Source organism: Chlamydotis macqueenii, chromosome 17, assembly GCF_036417535.1.
Source record: "Chlamydotis macqueenii isolate bChlMac1 chromosome 17, bChlMac1.mat, whole genome shotgun sequence".
NCBI lineage: Eukaryota > Metazoa > Chordata > Aves > Otidiformes > Otididae > Chlamydotis > Chlamydotis macqueenii.
In genome coordinates this window covers 1,140,101-1,153,088 of record NC_141572.1, presented here as the reverse complement: position 1 = coordinate 1,153,088, position 12,988 = coordinate 1,140,101, and the positions used below count along the sequence as shown (strand labels likewise).

Sequence of the window (12,988 nt, the reverse complement as noted above, 5' to 3'; positions counted from 1 at the left end):
CGCGCGTGGGATCGGGGCCAACGTTCCCAGCTCCCGGCGTCACACCCTCTCCCAGCTGTTGCTCGCGGGAGCGTCGTGCTGCCAAGAAAACGCCGGCGATGGATGCTGCCGCCGCTCCTTCCCCCTCCCCTTGCCCTTAAAAACCGGCGGGGAGCCGCGCGGTGCCTACGCCCCATCGCACCGGGATCCGCTGGGGATGAAAGCCCGCTCGCTCCCGGCCAGCCTTCGGCGTCGCGGCTGGGCTGGGCAGCTCCTCTTCCTCGCTGGGCGCAGGGTGGCCCTGGCTGGCTCCTCGCTGGCACAGAGCAGCGGGCGAGCGTGGCGCCGCACGAGGTATTCGGAAGGGCGACTGGGCGGCTTGAAATGGGGATACTGGGGGAACTGGGGTGCGTTGCTGCAGGAGAGGATGGGACAGGTCCGTCTGGCAGAGCGATGGGCTTGCATCCCGCCCCAGCCGTGATTCCCGTGGTTTTTTATCGCTTTTGGGAGTGAACGGCGTTTACCGCTGCTGTGGGGGGAACTGCGTCTCCCGGGGGTTTCGGGGTACCAAGGGTTTGCGTCCTGCCGGGGACCTGCCGCGTGCCACAAATGCCACGAGCGTGGTGTTCTCTGCACCGCTGCTGGCACCCAGCACCCGCAGAGCTGCGGCCCCGTCCCGGGGGTCCCGCAAGCCCCTGGGAGCGGGACGCCGGTCACGAAAGGCGCCTGAGGTGGCACCTCCCCGCCTGGTGCAGGCATCTGGGATTTTTGGGGTCTCTTCTCCTTTCTCCGGGCCGGACCTGCTGATCCGAGCGCATCAGCAAGTTTCCTCCTGATTCAGCTGTGCGGGATGTCGCAAGACAACGTTGTGCAAAGGCGGACGTCGGTCCGGGCTCCGGTTCCTCTTTCAGCTCCCGCCTGCGCGCGGCCACGCGAAACGGGCATCACGTCCCCACCTGCGCGGGGCATGGCGGCGGCGGCCTGTCGCCCACTGTCCCCTGGGTCCCAGTTCGGTGGCAGTTTTCCGGTCGCGGTGGCCCCTGGGTCCCAGTTCGGTGGCAGTTTTCCAGTCGCGGTGGCCCCTGGGTCGCAGTTCAGTGGCAGTTTTCCAGTCGCGGTGGCGCTGGCTCGGAGGAAATTTGCGATTTCTCCCTCACGCGTGGCGGCAGCCAGAAAACGCGGTGATACCGGCGATGGTGAGGGGGCGGGCGCTGCGATGGAACGCCCCGCTCCCGGCGCAGGTGCAGGGTTTTGGTCCAGCCGCTGCGTGTAGATGTATTTTGGGTGCCCATCTCCCTCTGGATCGGCTTCCCTGTCTTAGGGCGGAGGGTTCGTGTTGGGCGCGCTGTGCAGGCTGCGGCCCCCGTAATCACCATCCACCCGGGGGCGGGGGGTCCCGGTTGGGCCGGTGCTCGGCTGCTGCCCCTCTGCTCGGCGTCCCGGTGCCAACCGCCATGGACGGATTAATCACCGGGAATTCACTCCCGGATCCAGGCCCACCTTGGCGCGCGGGACATGGCTGGGAACGGGCGGGGACAGCAGGGCCGGGGAGGACGACGCGCTTTGGGTTACCCCTCTCCTGCGTGTGCGAGGCCGGGGGCGTCCCAGGTGGCGGGGCAGGGATGTGGGGGTCCTGGGAGCAGGGCCGTGGGGCAGTTTGGGGTGGAGATGCCCCATCCTACGTTACAGGGGTCCTTCAGCTGCGCTTACCCCTCACCAGGACCAAAACCGTGGCTTTTCGGCCCAAACCCTGCCAGAGGGATCCCGTGGGACTCTGGAGCCGGGGCCGGGGTGGACCGGACAGCACGGAGAGCAGCCGGCTGCCCCATCCCCTTTCCGCGTCCAGCTGAACCGTGCGAGAAATCGCGTCCCCACATCCTGCCGCTGAGCATCGCTTCCCCCTTCCCAGGCGCTGCCCAGCTCCGCGCCGAGCCCCCGGCAGCTGGTTTCTGCCACCGGCTGTGGGATTTTGTTGGTTTTTGGGTTTTTTTTTTTTGCTCCCCCCCCCCCCGCCCCCCCATCTTCCGCTCAGCAATACGCGGGTTCGTACTTTCTCATCCCATTTCTCAGGATGAGACAGCTCAGCGACACCCGTGGCGCCCTCCGCTCGGACCCCGAAGGGCCCTAACCCTGGGGTCGTTAGCGCACGAGCCCTAACGAGGTTATAGAAGAAGGCGACGCGGGGATATATCAAGCTGAGGTAAATAGCTCTGGGTTTCTAGCTATATATGTTAATTTTATTTATTTATTTTTTAATATATTTGGAAGGGTTTGCTGCAGCTGGCTGGAAATCATTGCTTTGCTCAAGGGATTTGCAACCGGTTGAGGTTTTTTGCTCCCCTTTCATTATAAAGTGGATTTGGAGTTTGGCACGGCGGAGGACGGCGGGCGGCGGCGACCTCCGGGGTCCCAACGCGCAGCGTGCTGCGCGTTGGGACCCCGGAGGTCGCCGCCGCCCGCCGTCCTCCGCCCAAAAACTTTATTTTTTGCTCATTTTCCGCAAAACCCCCAGCTTTTTTGGAGATGAAGTCCGCAACCTGCGACACTGGCAGCCCCTGCGTGGGAAAAGCGCCCGGAGCGGAGAGGAACGGGAGGATTTTGGGGAGGGGGCGGTGGGAAATGTCCTTAGAGCGTGGCAATGTCACCTCCGTGGGGACAAGGAGAACAGGGGGCTTTTCTTCGCCGCGCTGATCAGCATGCAGCTGGGGACGCGGCACGCAGCTGCGAGCCGGGGGCTGAGGATGCTCCTGAGGATCTGGGGTGAATTTTCTCACTCGGGGCTGAGCTTTGCCAGCCCTGAGCTTCCCCCCATCCCCGGAACAGTGACATCTGTCCCTCTGGCAGCAGAAGGGACAGACCAGTCTTTTCTTTTATTTTTTTTTTCCTTTTTTTCCTTCTTTTTTTTCCTTTTTTTTCTTCTTTTTTTTTTTCCTTTTTTTTCTTCTTTTTTTTTCCTTTTTTTTTCTTCTTTTTTTTCCTTTTTTTTTCTTTTTTTTTTCCTTTTTTCTTCTTTTTTTTTTTTTTTCTTTATTTCCTTCCTCTTTCTACCCTCAAAATCCCAAATGGCCGAGAACAGAGGCGGCACGTGAACCGCTGCCCTTGGCTTCTACGCCTTGTCCCCAACTCCAGCGCTGGCTTTGTCCCCAAGCAGCCGTGACAAAAACCCGGGCCATGGTTGGGGACATCCTCGCTGGGCTGGGGCAGGTCCTGGAGGTGCAAATCCCCCGGGATCACGGCATTTCGTGCCCCATCCCGCCCGCCTGGGTTGCTACGCGGTGGGGCGGCTGCTCAGAAAGAGGGGGGTTTATTGGCCGTTTTATTAGCTGCAAAGTGCCAGGAGAGCTGAGAACTGATAGCAACCTATACATGAAAACATAAAAAAAGAGAGAAGAGATGAAAGAACTTTAATTCGGAAGCAGCTCGAGCGGGTTTGAGCAGCGCAGAAGCCCAAACCGCCCTTTGTAAGGAAAATCTTTGCCTGTGTGGGTGCGAACGCCCAGGATTTTCCCCTTCAGTACTCAGCCCCTCACAAGAACGCGAAGCGAAGGGCCGGGACCGCGTTCTTACCAAGGGGGCCGCTCTTGACACCGGGGTGCGTGGTGCCGGGGCAGGACAGGTTCCCTCGCCGGGCTCCTGCAGTTTCTCCCCGGGAATCGCCTTGCGTGCCCTGCGTTTGGAGGCTGGACGCCGGTTTCTGGCCGGACTGGGGTGCGTTTGCCGTCGGGGTGACCCCGGGCCGTGCCCCGGGGCAGCTGGTGCGGACCATCCCCTCCCGACCCGTCCCGACTCGCGCAGCCCCACCGGTTCTGCCCAGATAAACACTGACTCATGCTGTTATTCTGTCCCACCCTGGGCACAGCCAGCTTTTTTTATTTTCAGGCTGCTGCCTTTTCCAGCTATTTGCTTTTCTTTCCTTTCCTGTTCGCACGGGTGGGGGACGACGCCTTGGCCGGCGCTGGGGGAGCAGCCGGGGGTGCCGAGGGCTGCCAGGCGCGGAGGTCCCGGCGGAGCGAGGCGAGGAGGGCAGTTCCGTGGCGGCCTGGGTGACATGGGTGCAGGTAGGACTTGGGCTTCCCCGGCGTCCCGCAGCCGGCCCTGGGGCAGAGCTCGCTGCCTCAGTTTCCCCTCTGGGGACTGGCTTCACCCTCTCTCCGCTTTGTGGGTCCCTTGGTGTCGGGCTGGGGATGCTCAGTGTGATGCTGCCTCCCCCGTGGCATCCTGCATCTCCCCACCAGTCCCCTTTCTGGGGAGACCGAGGGTTCAGGGGTGGGTGGCGGGGCTGGGACCGCTGCCGGGGAGCAGGTTTGGGGCGGGCCAGGGTGCGGGGTTTTGCGGTGCCGTGCTCTGAGCTCCCTTTGACTGGGCGTGTGGCTGGTGGCCGATTTACACCCTGGCCGGGGCTCCGTCCCCGGGACATCCTCACGGGGACCGGGATGCTGCGCAGCGTCTCTCCCTGCGGCAGCTGTTGCCATGGCAATGGCTGGCCAAAATAAGGGTGAACCGGAGCTGGGTGCCCAGAGCTGCGTTCCCATTTTGTTTTCTTGCTCCCCGCCAAGCGCTGGCAATCCCCTGCGATGGGACTGGGAGCTGCCGCCGCGGGGCTGGACGCAGGATCCCAGCAGGGACGTCCCTCCCGTCTAACTCCGGGCTGGAAAACTGTGGGTGCCGGAGGGATGGATGGGGGGCCTTAGGTGCCAGCTTGGGATGGGGCGCGCGTCCACCTTCACGCTGACGGCGATGGGAGCTCTGGCCCGAGGGTGGGGCACGAGCGAGAGCGCATTTCCCCCCGAACATCTGCCTGCCATCCCCGGCTGTCGCGGAGCGGGGCTGCGTGGGCTGCCTGCCCGCGCCCCCTCCCCCGCGCGCCGGAGGAAGGGGGTTTGGGGTTGGGGTGCGCTGGGACCTCGGAAACCGCTGCTGGGTTTGGGTTTTTTTTTTTTTTTTGAGCCGGATGGGGAAGTGCTCAAATGAGAGAAAGGCAAAGCGGGGGCGCAGCGCATGGGGGCCGGTGGTGGTGAGCAGAGCCCACCCTGGTCACCCCAGGGACGTCTGTCTGTCCCGTCCGTGGGTGTGCCTTGCGTCCGTAGCACCCCATGGGGTACAAGCACTACCCCCAGGACACTCCCAGTTTGCCCAGTGCTGGGAGTGGTGCTTGTGGGGAGACCTCCCCACAGGCACAGGCTGGCCCCAGCCCAGGGGGGCATGGGTTTTATTGGGTTTTATTGGGTTTTATTGGGTTTTATTGGGTTTTATCAGGTTTTATCGTTTTTTTTTTCCCCCAACCTGTACCAGTACCTCCAGTAAAAGCCTTGCCCGCAGGCGTTGCGGGAGGCAGCGTCTCTCTGAGCGCTGGGGCAGGTACCCGCCGAGCATCCCCTGCCGTCCCCGGCCACGGCCGCATCTCTGGCCCGCGGATCCGGCCGAGCTCCCCGCGTTTCCCTGCAACCCCGCTCACATCCGTCCCCCGCCCGGCCGGGCTGGCCGCGGAAGAGCTTTCGCCCAAAAAAGCTGGATCTGAACATTTGTTTTCTGCTGTTCTCTCCGTTTCCTGTTGCCTTCCCAAGAACAACATCCCTGACCTCATCCTCCCCCGGTGCGCACCGGGACGCTGCCGATGCGCGAGGCGTCCGTCGGGAATCCCACCCTGGCGCTCGCCGGCCGGCCGCGGCCTTCCCCCCGTACCGGGACAGACGCGGCTGGGGAGGGACTGGGCCGGCTGGGCTGACGGGCTGGTTTGGGCGGATCCTGCGCTCATTTTTGTGGAGGTGGGAGGACGGGGATGAACAGAGCCAACGGGGAATGAAGCGGTTTTGGCTCAAACCGGGTATTTTCAACCCAGAGACACGCTTATGATTATGCGGCTTTTTTTTTTTCCCTAAACTTTTGGGATTTTTTTTTTTTTGCGGCGAGAAATGAGGTTTCACACAGCCACCCCTCAGGCTCTTCATTTCCGGGAGGGTTTTAGGGAGCAGGTGAGGATTTACGGGATGATTTTCCAGCTCCCAGCGCCCATCCCGCCCTTGGTGCCGACCGTCCCGGGAGGTTCATGGCGGTTTGGGTGGCTGCCTGGCCGAGCCTTGGGGTTTGTGAGAGCTCCCCACCAGCCCTGGAGACAAACCCATCACCCGCCAAACCCCGCGGGGACGCGGAGCCCTGCCGCTCCGCTTGCTCTGCAGCGTCCTCGTCCCGGGCGGGGAGCGGGGCCAGCCCACTGCCCAGCCCAGCAAAGGTCTGGGAGTGGTTTTGTTTCCGTCACCTGTATTGAGAAGGGTAAATATTAAAAAAAAAAATTAAAAAAAAATTTAAAAAAGAGAAAGGAGGGGAGGGGGCAGCAAAAATAAACAGACCATTTAAATACTCCATTAAATGCAGCTTTGAAATGTCGAGCTGAATGTCATTGCGCTCGCTGGGCTCAGTGATTAAAAAATAATAACGAAGAGGAGATTTTACGTTAAAGATACATGAGTGGGTGCAATGGGAAGAGGAGGCTGTGAAGCTGCAGGGATCCATCCCGCTCTGGGCCGGGGTCTGACGGGCATGGTGGTGAACCCGGGCTGCGGCTGACCTCGTGGCTGTGAGGGGCAGTGGTCCGTCCCCAGGGTTCCTCGGTCACCCCGTGGGTGACACCAGGGTGGAAATGGCAGCGGGGTGGCATCTCTTGGGGGTTTCTCCTTGGTGGCAGAGCGAGTCCCGGGAGCTTTGGGGGCCTCTGGCTGACTGTGGTGAGATGGGATGGGATGCTATGGGATGGATGTCATGGGATGGGGGTGGGATGGATGCGATGGTGTGGGATGGGATGGATGCGATGGGGTGGGATGGGATGAGCACTGGGCTCCCCCCACCTTTCTGTGGCTTTGCCTTTGGAAAGGTGATGACACGGAAACCGCTGATCCGTCAAGGAGCGGTCAGGACGGCTCATTACCCAGGAACAGGAGCCGTCAGCGCTGTACCCACCGGTTCTGCTGACACCGTTACTTCCACCGGCTCATCAACTTTAATTCATCCTTTCGAAGATCGAGGTTTTGCCGGGGCAAGGCCTCCTTCCAGCTCAAGCTCACTCACAAGCTTTGCGCTAAAACCTTATTTATCCTGGCTGCCTACGGCCTCCCGGAGCTGGGCGAGGGGGGAGGCGAGGGGGCTGTGATTTAAGACCCTGGCCGGGACCTTTGCGGCGATGGGAGCAGGAGGAACTGCAGGAAGGAACAGGAGGAAAAGCCCAACAATAGGTTACAACCCAATCGCCACAGGGATTTCAAAGCGGGGAGGGCGATGCTCGGGGGGAAGCTTTGAGCTGAAACTCCCTGAAAAGAGGAGGGGCCGGCCTGGGTGGGCAGAGCCGCGTCCTGACCCTCGCTCCGGCATGCTCAGGCTTTGCTGGTGGCTTTTGGTGGCCCTTGGCTTTGACCCGCCACGGGGGAGCCGTTGAACCCATTTAACGCAGGGCTCCAAGTGCCCGATGGAGACCGGCTTCTGATTACGGCCAACGCGGCTGTTCGTTATGGCAATTAACATTTTAAATCGTGCAGGGCACTGATTTAATCAGAGGAACGACTGCATGAGAGCGCAGGCGCCTCACACCTGTTTATGGCTTTAATTATTTACACTAACGTTGCCACGGGCTCGGTTGCAGGGTCCTTCGTGTGTTCCTACTGATGCTGGGTGCTTGTACGGAGCGTGGGGTACAGGATTTCTGATCCCAAAAGCTGCTGGGATCACGGTAGGACCTCACCAGCTCCGAGGCGAGGGGCGCAGGGTTAAACCGCGGTGGCGGCCGTGTCTCTGGTTCCTTTCCTGAGCCCACATCCGAGGGCGACCGGCCTTTGTTTGATCTTGGCTCTAATATTACCCTTCCATCCCCAGACCCGCGCCGAGGGAGCTGCCTCTGTGCCCTGGGACGCTGAACTGCCGCCTCTCCCCGCATCCCACCGGGCATCCCGCCGGGGAGGGAAGGTGAGAGGGCGCGACACTGGTTTCACTGGGCCAGGTGTCAGTGGGGCGCGTGGTCCGCTGCACGCTGGGTGCTCAGGAGGAAAAAAGAGACGAGCCGTGATATTTTGCAGATGGGAAGGTCTCAGAGCTGTTAATGAGCTGTTAACACGCATCATCCTAGTTTGTCCCTTGGAAGTAGGCTGGTAATAATTTTTTTTTTGCAGGATGAGGCTACAGCCACATCCTGGTGTAGACGAGGGGCTGAATCACGTCCTGTGGCTCGGGGAGCTGATGTCTCTTGGTCGGGGGGATGGAAACCCAGTGAGAAGCCACAGGAGCATCTTCCTTTGGGGTCCCTATGCGATCCTCCGTACCTGTGTGCTCCGTGCCGTTTCTCCATGGCCCCTGGTGCCTGCGCGCGTTGCAGGCCCGGCGTCCCTCCTGTGGGCTGTGCTCGCTGTGATTTTCACCATGTGTTTGCTCAACAGGAACATCAGGGGCCGGAGAGTGCGGGGCTGACCGTGCTGTGGTTTGTTTACAGATAATGGCATTTTCCAATTTGTCCAATTACTTGGATGACGTCGATAACTACAGCGACTACCCGGATTACACCTACGAGGAGACCAGCAGCGTGTGGACGGACCCATCCTACGACCCGAAGGACGTCGCGAGGATCCTCTCCGTCGTCATCTACAGCGTGTCCTGCGTGTTGGGCATCCTGGGGAACGGCCTCGTCATCGCAATCATAACTCTGAAGATGAAGAAATCGGTCAACGCCATCTGGTTCCTCAATCTGGCCGTCGCCGACTTCCTCTTCAACATCTTCCTGCCCATAAACATTGCTTACACAGCCATGCGGTACAACTGGATCTTTGGGACAGTCATGTGCAAGCTGAATTCCTTCCTCCTCATCCTCAACATGTACACCAGTGTCCTGCTGCTCACCACCATCAGCTTCGATCGCTACGTCTCAGTGGTTTTTCCCGTTTGGTCTCAAAACCATCGCTCCACCAACCTAGCGTATTTAGTTTGCTTGATTATCTGGACCGTCGGCGTTGTTATGAGCTGCCCGTCTCTTGTCTTCCGAGACACGGCGCAAGCCCGCAACTCCGTGATTTGTTTTAGCAACTTTTCCCTCTCCAGGAATAAGTCTTACCAAGCCCTGGCACTAATGAGGCACCGAACGGTGAACATCACCAGGTTCCTGGCTGGGTACATCCTTCCCATAACCATCATCACTTTCTGCTACATCGCCATCGCCTTCAACTTGCGTCGAAACCGCCTTGCCAAGTCTAAAAAGCCCTTCAAGATCATCGTCACCATTATAGTCACCTTCTTCTTTTGCTGGAGTCCCTACCACCTGCTGAACCTCCTGGAAACAAAGCCCGACATCATCCCGCGCTCCGTGTTTGAGATCGGCATTCCCCTAACCACGGCGCTTGCTGCCTCCAACAGCTGCATGAACCCCGTCCTCTACGTCTTCATGGGCCAGGACTTTAAGAAGTTTAAGGTCACCATCCTTTCCAGGCTGGTGAACGCCCTCAGCGAGGAAACGGGCCACTCCAGCATCGTTCACAGGAGCTTCTCCAAGATGTCTTCAATGACTGAGAAGGAGACGACAGTTCTCTGAACTCAACCTGGATGCCTGCAGGAGGGCTGTAGTCCTCCAGCGTTGCCCATGCCCACCACTATGATGGTGGTCACCCTTGAGGTGGCCCCAGTGTGGGATGAGCATGGTCCAATGCTGTCTTGTAGCGTGTTCTTTAACTGGTCTTGCTGCCTGGGGGCTGGCAGGCGTTGGAGACCACCTTTCTGCGCACGTGGAGAAGACACAACCACCCTTAATCTGTCTGAGATTGTGAAGATGATTGCACTAAAGTATTTAAGAAACTATTTCAGAGGATTCCTGTCTAATCTGTGCATTGCCTCTGGTGGTTGAGTGGGCACCCAGCACGGACGATGCCTGCTATGGCGAAACTGCTGACGCTCTTCCAGCGTCCTGTAGCTACTCCTGTTAAAGGCCTGAAGCATACTGGTACCAGCGCAATGTGTTTTTCACCGTGCTGTGAGCACTCCGTACCCAGAGAGGGCCTGGGAAGTGTCTTCATAAGGGGTTTGACTCTCCCAACCTTGATAAAACAGGAAATCCCATGTCTCCTAAGTGATCCAGACCCAGGGCCTCCCACCAGAGTGGGGATCGGGCTCGTGCACAGGGTCACTGACGTGGAAAACTGGGAGAAAAGGGATGGAGAGGACCCAGTGCTGTACCCTTGGGTCCGAGGCTGTGCTGCTCCCGGGCTGTGCCGGGCTGGGCATGCTCCTTGCTGATTTCGGTGGTTGGATTTTGCAAGCCTGTCAGTTATGACTGCGAACAGCTTTCCAACAAACAAAAAAAAATAAGTGATGGCTTGGTACGTAACCTTGGGTTAAATCATCACTGTAACGACAGCTTGGGAGACCTAATATTTGAGCTCCTCTTCGGCGCTGTTTGCCTATTTAATTGAAAACAACCCATTTTACATACAAATACCCCCGGTTACGTGCTCGAGCTCGCTGCATGGCACGGGAAGGAGCCCAGGGCTTTTCAGTAAGCTGCCGCTTCCTCATGCGTATTTTGGGATTGCAGGAAAGCGGCCGGGGGCACAGGGATGCGGGGATGGGGCTTTTACAGCCGGGAGCCAGCGCTGGGACGGGAGCGTGGTGCCGGAGCATCTCCTGCGGGAGGTCTTCCGAAGATGCTCGCTGCGGGTTTCCCCCGTGCATTTGGCCCTGATGAGGCCAAATGGCTCTTTAGGGGGGAAAAATAAATAATAATAAAAAAAAGGGATCTGTGCAGAAAAAAGCATCGATCGGCGGCGCTGAGCCCGCCCGCTCTGTCAGTCCATGCACCGAGCTGCCTCTCCCCCCGTGATCGCTGTCAGCCAGGCTCTGGCGAAGGCTCCGTTCTGCTGAGCCGAAAGCGGAATTATCCATGCCAGCGCAGAGATGGGGCTCTGCTCCGGAGTTCTCTGCGCCCCACGAGCCCCCCGCAGCCCCTGGGGCTGGTTTAGGGGGGGACGGGGCAGCGGGGAGGGGGCCGGCTCCTGCACCCCTTGGGCTCCCGGTGCTCTGCGCCCCCCATCCCATCCGGACACCCCGGGACAAGCTGCTCCATCTCCTCCCGCTGCTGGTCCCCCCGTCCCAGCAGGGTTTGGGATGAGGATGAGAAGAGAAGGGAAAACCCACCCGAGTTTCGCCCGCTGGACCCCGTAACCCATCAGAGTGCCTCTTCCCGAGGAATATTCCTGATTGTTGTTCCCACGTGGCTCCTGGAGGCAGGCAGTAAGCAGATCAAACCGAGCGCATTAAAAATGCATATCTACAAAACAGAACCAGCAGCGCTGTGCATCCTAAAGCCTCAGCAGCAGAACCTCTTGACGAGATTTTTTTTTTTTTTTTCTTTTTTTCCCCTTTTGTCAGCGTGGCAAAGAACCACTGGTTTTTCTCCATCCAGGGAGGGAAGCTCGCCCCACCGTGTCGGCCGCCGTCCCCTACAACGATGGGAAGCCCCAATAAATTAAATTACAGGTCCTTGGAGGCGTCCAGCCGACCCCAGTCCGTCAGAGTCTGGCAGGGACTCACCGCTCAGCTGGGGGACGTCCCTAGCTTTGAATTAACGCCGTCCTCTTGATTAAAGCTAACGACACCGCCAGCAAAAAATGTAATGAATGTCCAGGGAAGGGGCTGGGGGGGGTGGGGGGGAGCCGCTGCTGCAGGGCCAGTGGCATGGCCAGCCGGGGTCCGCAGCCCCTTTTGGGGCAGGAGTGGGTGAAATGGGTAACAGGGGCTGCAGCTGGGTTTGGTACCCGAGAGTTGGGGGGGGTAAACGGGATCCAGAGCCACCACCCCTCCATGAGAGGCTGTGGTGGGGGTCATGATTTTAGGCTGGGTCAGAGATGGCTGGGCGAGCAGAGCAGCAGTTTTGGGAGCTGGGACCCCGACTCACAGCCCAGGACCCTCATGCCCAGCCCTGAGACCCCGACCCCCAGCCCAAGATCCACATCCCCATCACTAAGACCCCGAACTGCAGCCCAAGATGCTCATACCCAGCTTTGGGACCCCGACCTGCAGCCCAGGACCCTCATCCCCATCACTAGGGATCCCATTCCTGGGACCCTGACCTGCAGCCCAGGACCCCCATCCCCATCACTAGGGATCCCATTCCTGGGACCCTGACCTGCAGCCCAGGACCCCCATGCCCAGCCCTGGGACCCTGACCTCCAGCCCAAGAGCTGCATCCCCATCATTAGGACCCGGACCCCCAGCCCAGGACCCTCTCCACGCCCCGTCCCTGCTGCTGCCTCCCCATAATTACCCAGCTCACAGGGCCCTGAAATTTGGGACTGGGTCTCATTTCACACGAGCGGCTGGGAAATTACTCCAGACTATAGGAAACCGTGGCTGTAGAACGCCTTGCCGTCCTTAATGGCTGTTCTTTTTCAATTAGCTGTCACAGCTCTGCAATAAAGCTGGGCTTTCCTTCTGCCATCAATCAGGCCCTTTATTTAGAATTGGAATTAAGGGGAGGAAAAAAAAAAAAAAAAGAATAAATGTGTTACCCTTTCCTTGATGCCAGGCAGGTTGGAGCCACATTTAAATTATCTCTGCTGCATTCAGGCAGACTGTCAACTGTAAATTTCATGGAAAATAGTAAAATTGATAAATAAACACGCTGCTTTTGTAGGGGATGAATGTCACCGCCGCTCAGATTTACGTTCGTCTCCCCTCCGTCGCAGAGCTTTTGTCAAAGCGCTGCCGCGGGGTCTGTCTCGCGCTGCTGAGGTGGGTTGTTCCCCTCATTTAAACGGTAGCATGAGCTTTGTGTGCAGGTTAATTTGGGGGAAGGGGAGCCCCTTCCCTCTGGCCAGCTCTGAGCCCCCCGGCATCACGGGGGTCATCGCCCAGAACCCCCTGAATTCACCCCAAAGGGGCGCCCGCTGCCTCAGCCGGGGAGGGGTGCTCCAGCCTGGGCCGCTCGCCGGCGTCGTCTCCTCCGGCATCACCTCCTCCATCGCAGGGACCAGCCTGTGGAGCAAAAATC

General features: G+C 59.3%; 1 protein-coding gene across 6 annotated transcripts; it reads left to right on the top strand.

Moving 5' to 3' along the window:
- On the top strand, positions 1–10,308 carry CMKLR1 (chemerin chemokine-like receptor 1). Of its 6 annotated transcripts, none has more exons than XM_086761505.1 (3): positions 1–333; positions 7,840–7,929; positions 8,450–10,308. In XM_086761505.1, exons 1-3 carry the CDS (start codon positions 103–105, stop codon positions 9,536–9,538), a joined length of 1,410 nt encoding a protein of 469 aa, XP_086617631.1. In that variant the 5' UTR covers positions 1–102; the 3' UTR covers positions 9,539–10,308. The 6 variants fall into 6 exon arrangements, with proteins under 6 accessions (XP_086617631.1, XP_086617632.1, XP_086617633.1 ...); XM_086761507.1 differs by lacking the exon at positions 1–333 and adding an exon at positions 1,129–1,220; XM_086761508.1 differs by lacking the exon at positions 1–333 and adding an exon at positions 2,065–2,179.
- The last annotated feature ends 2,680 nt before the right edge of the window (positions 10,309–12,988 follow it).

Excerpts from the sequence above, each read along its gene's own strand:
- CMKLR1 (XM_086761505.1), top strand. The coding sequence starts at position 103 with ATGCTGCCGCCGCTCCTTCCCCCTCCCCTTGCCCTTAAAAACCGGCGG. Across the intron at positions 334-7,839 it reads CGAGCGTGGCGCCGCACGAG|ACCCGCGCCGAGGGAGCTGC; the intron begins GTATTCGGAAGG and ends TTCCATCCCCAG. Across the intron at positions 7,930-8,449 it reads CATCCCGCCGGGGAGGGAAG|ATAATGGCATTTTCCAATTT; the intron begins GTGAGAGGGCGC and ends GTTTGTTTACAG.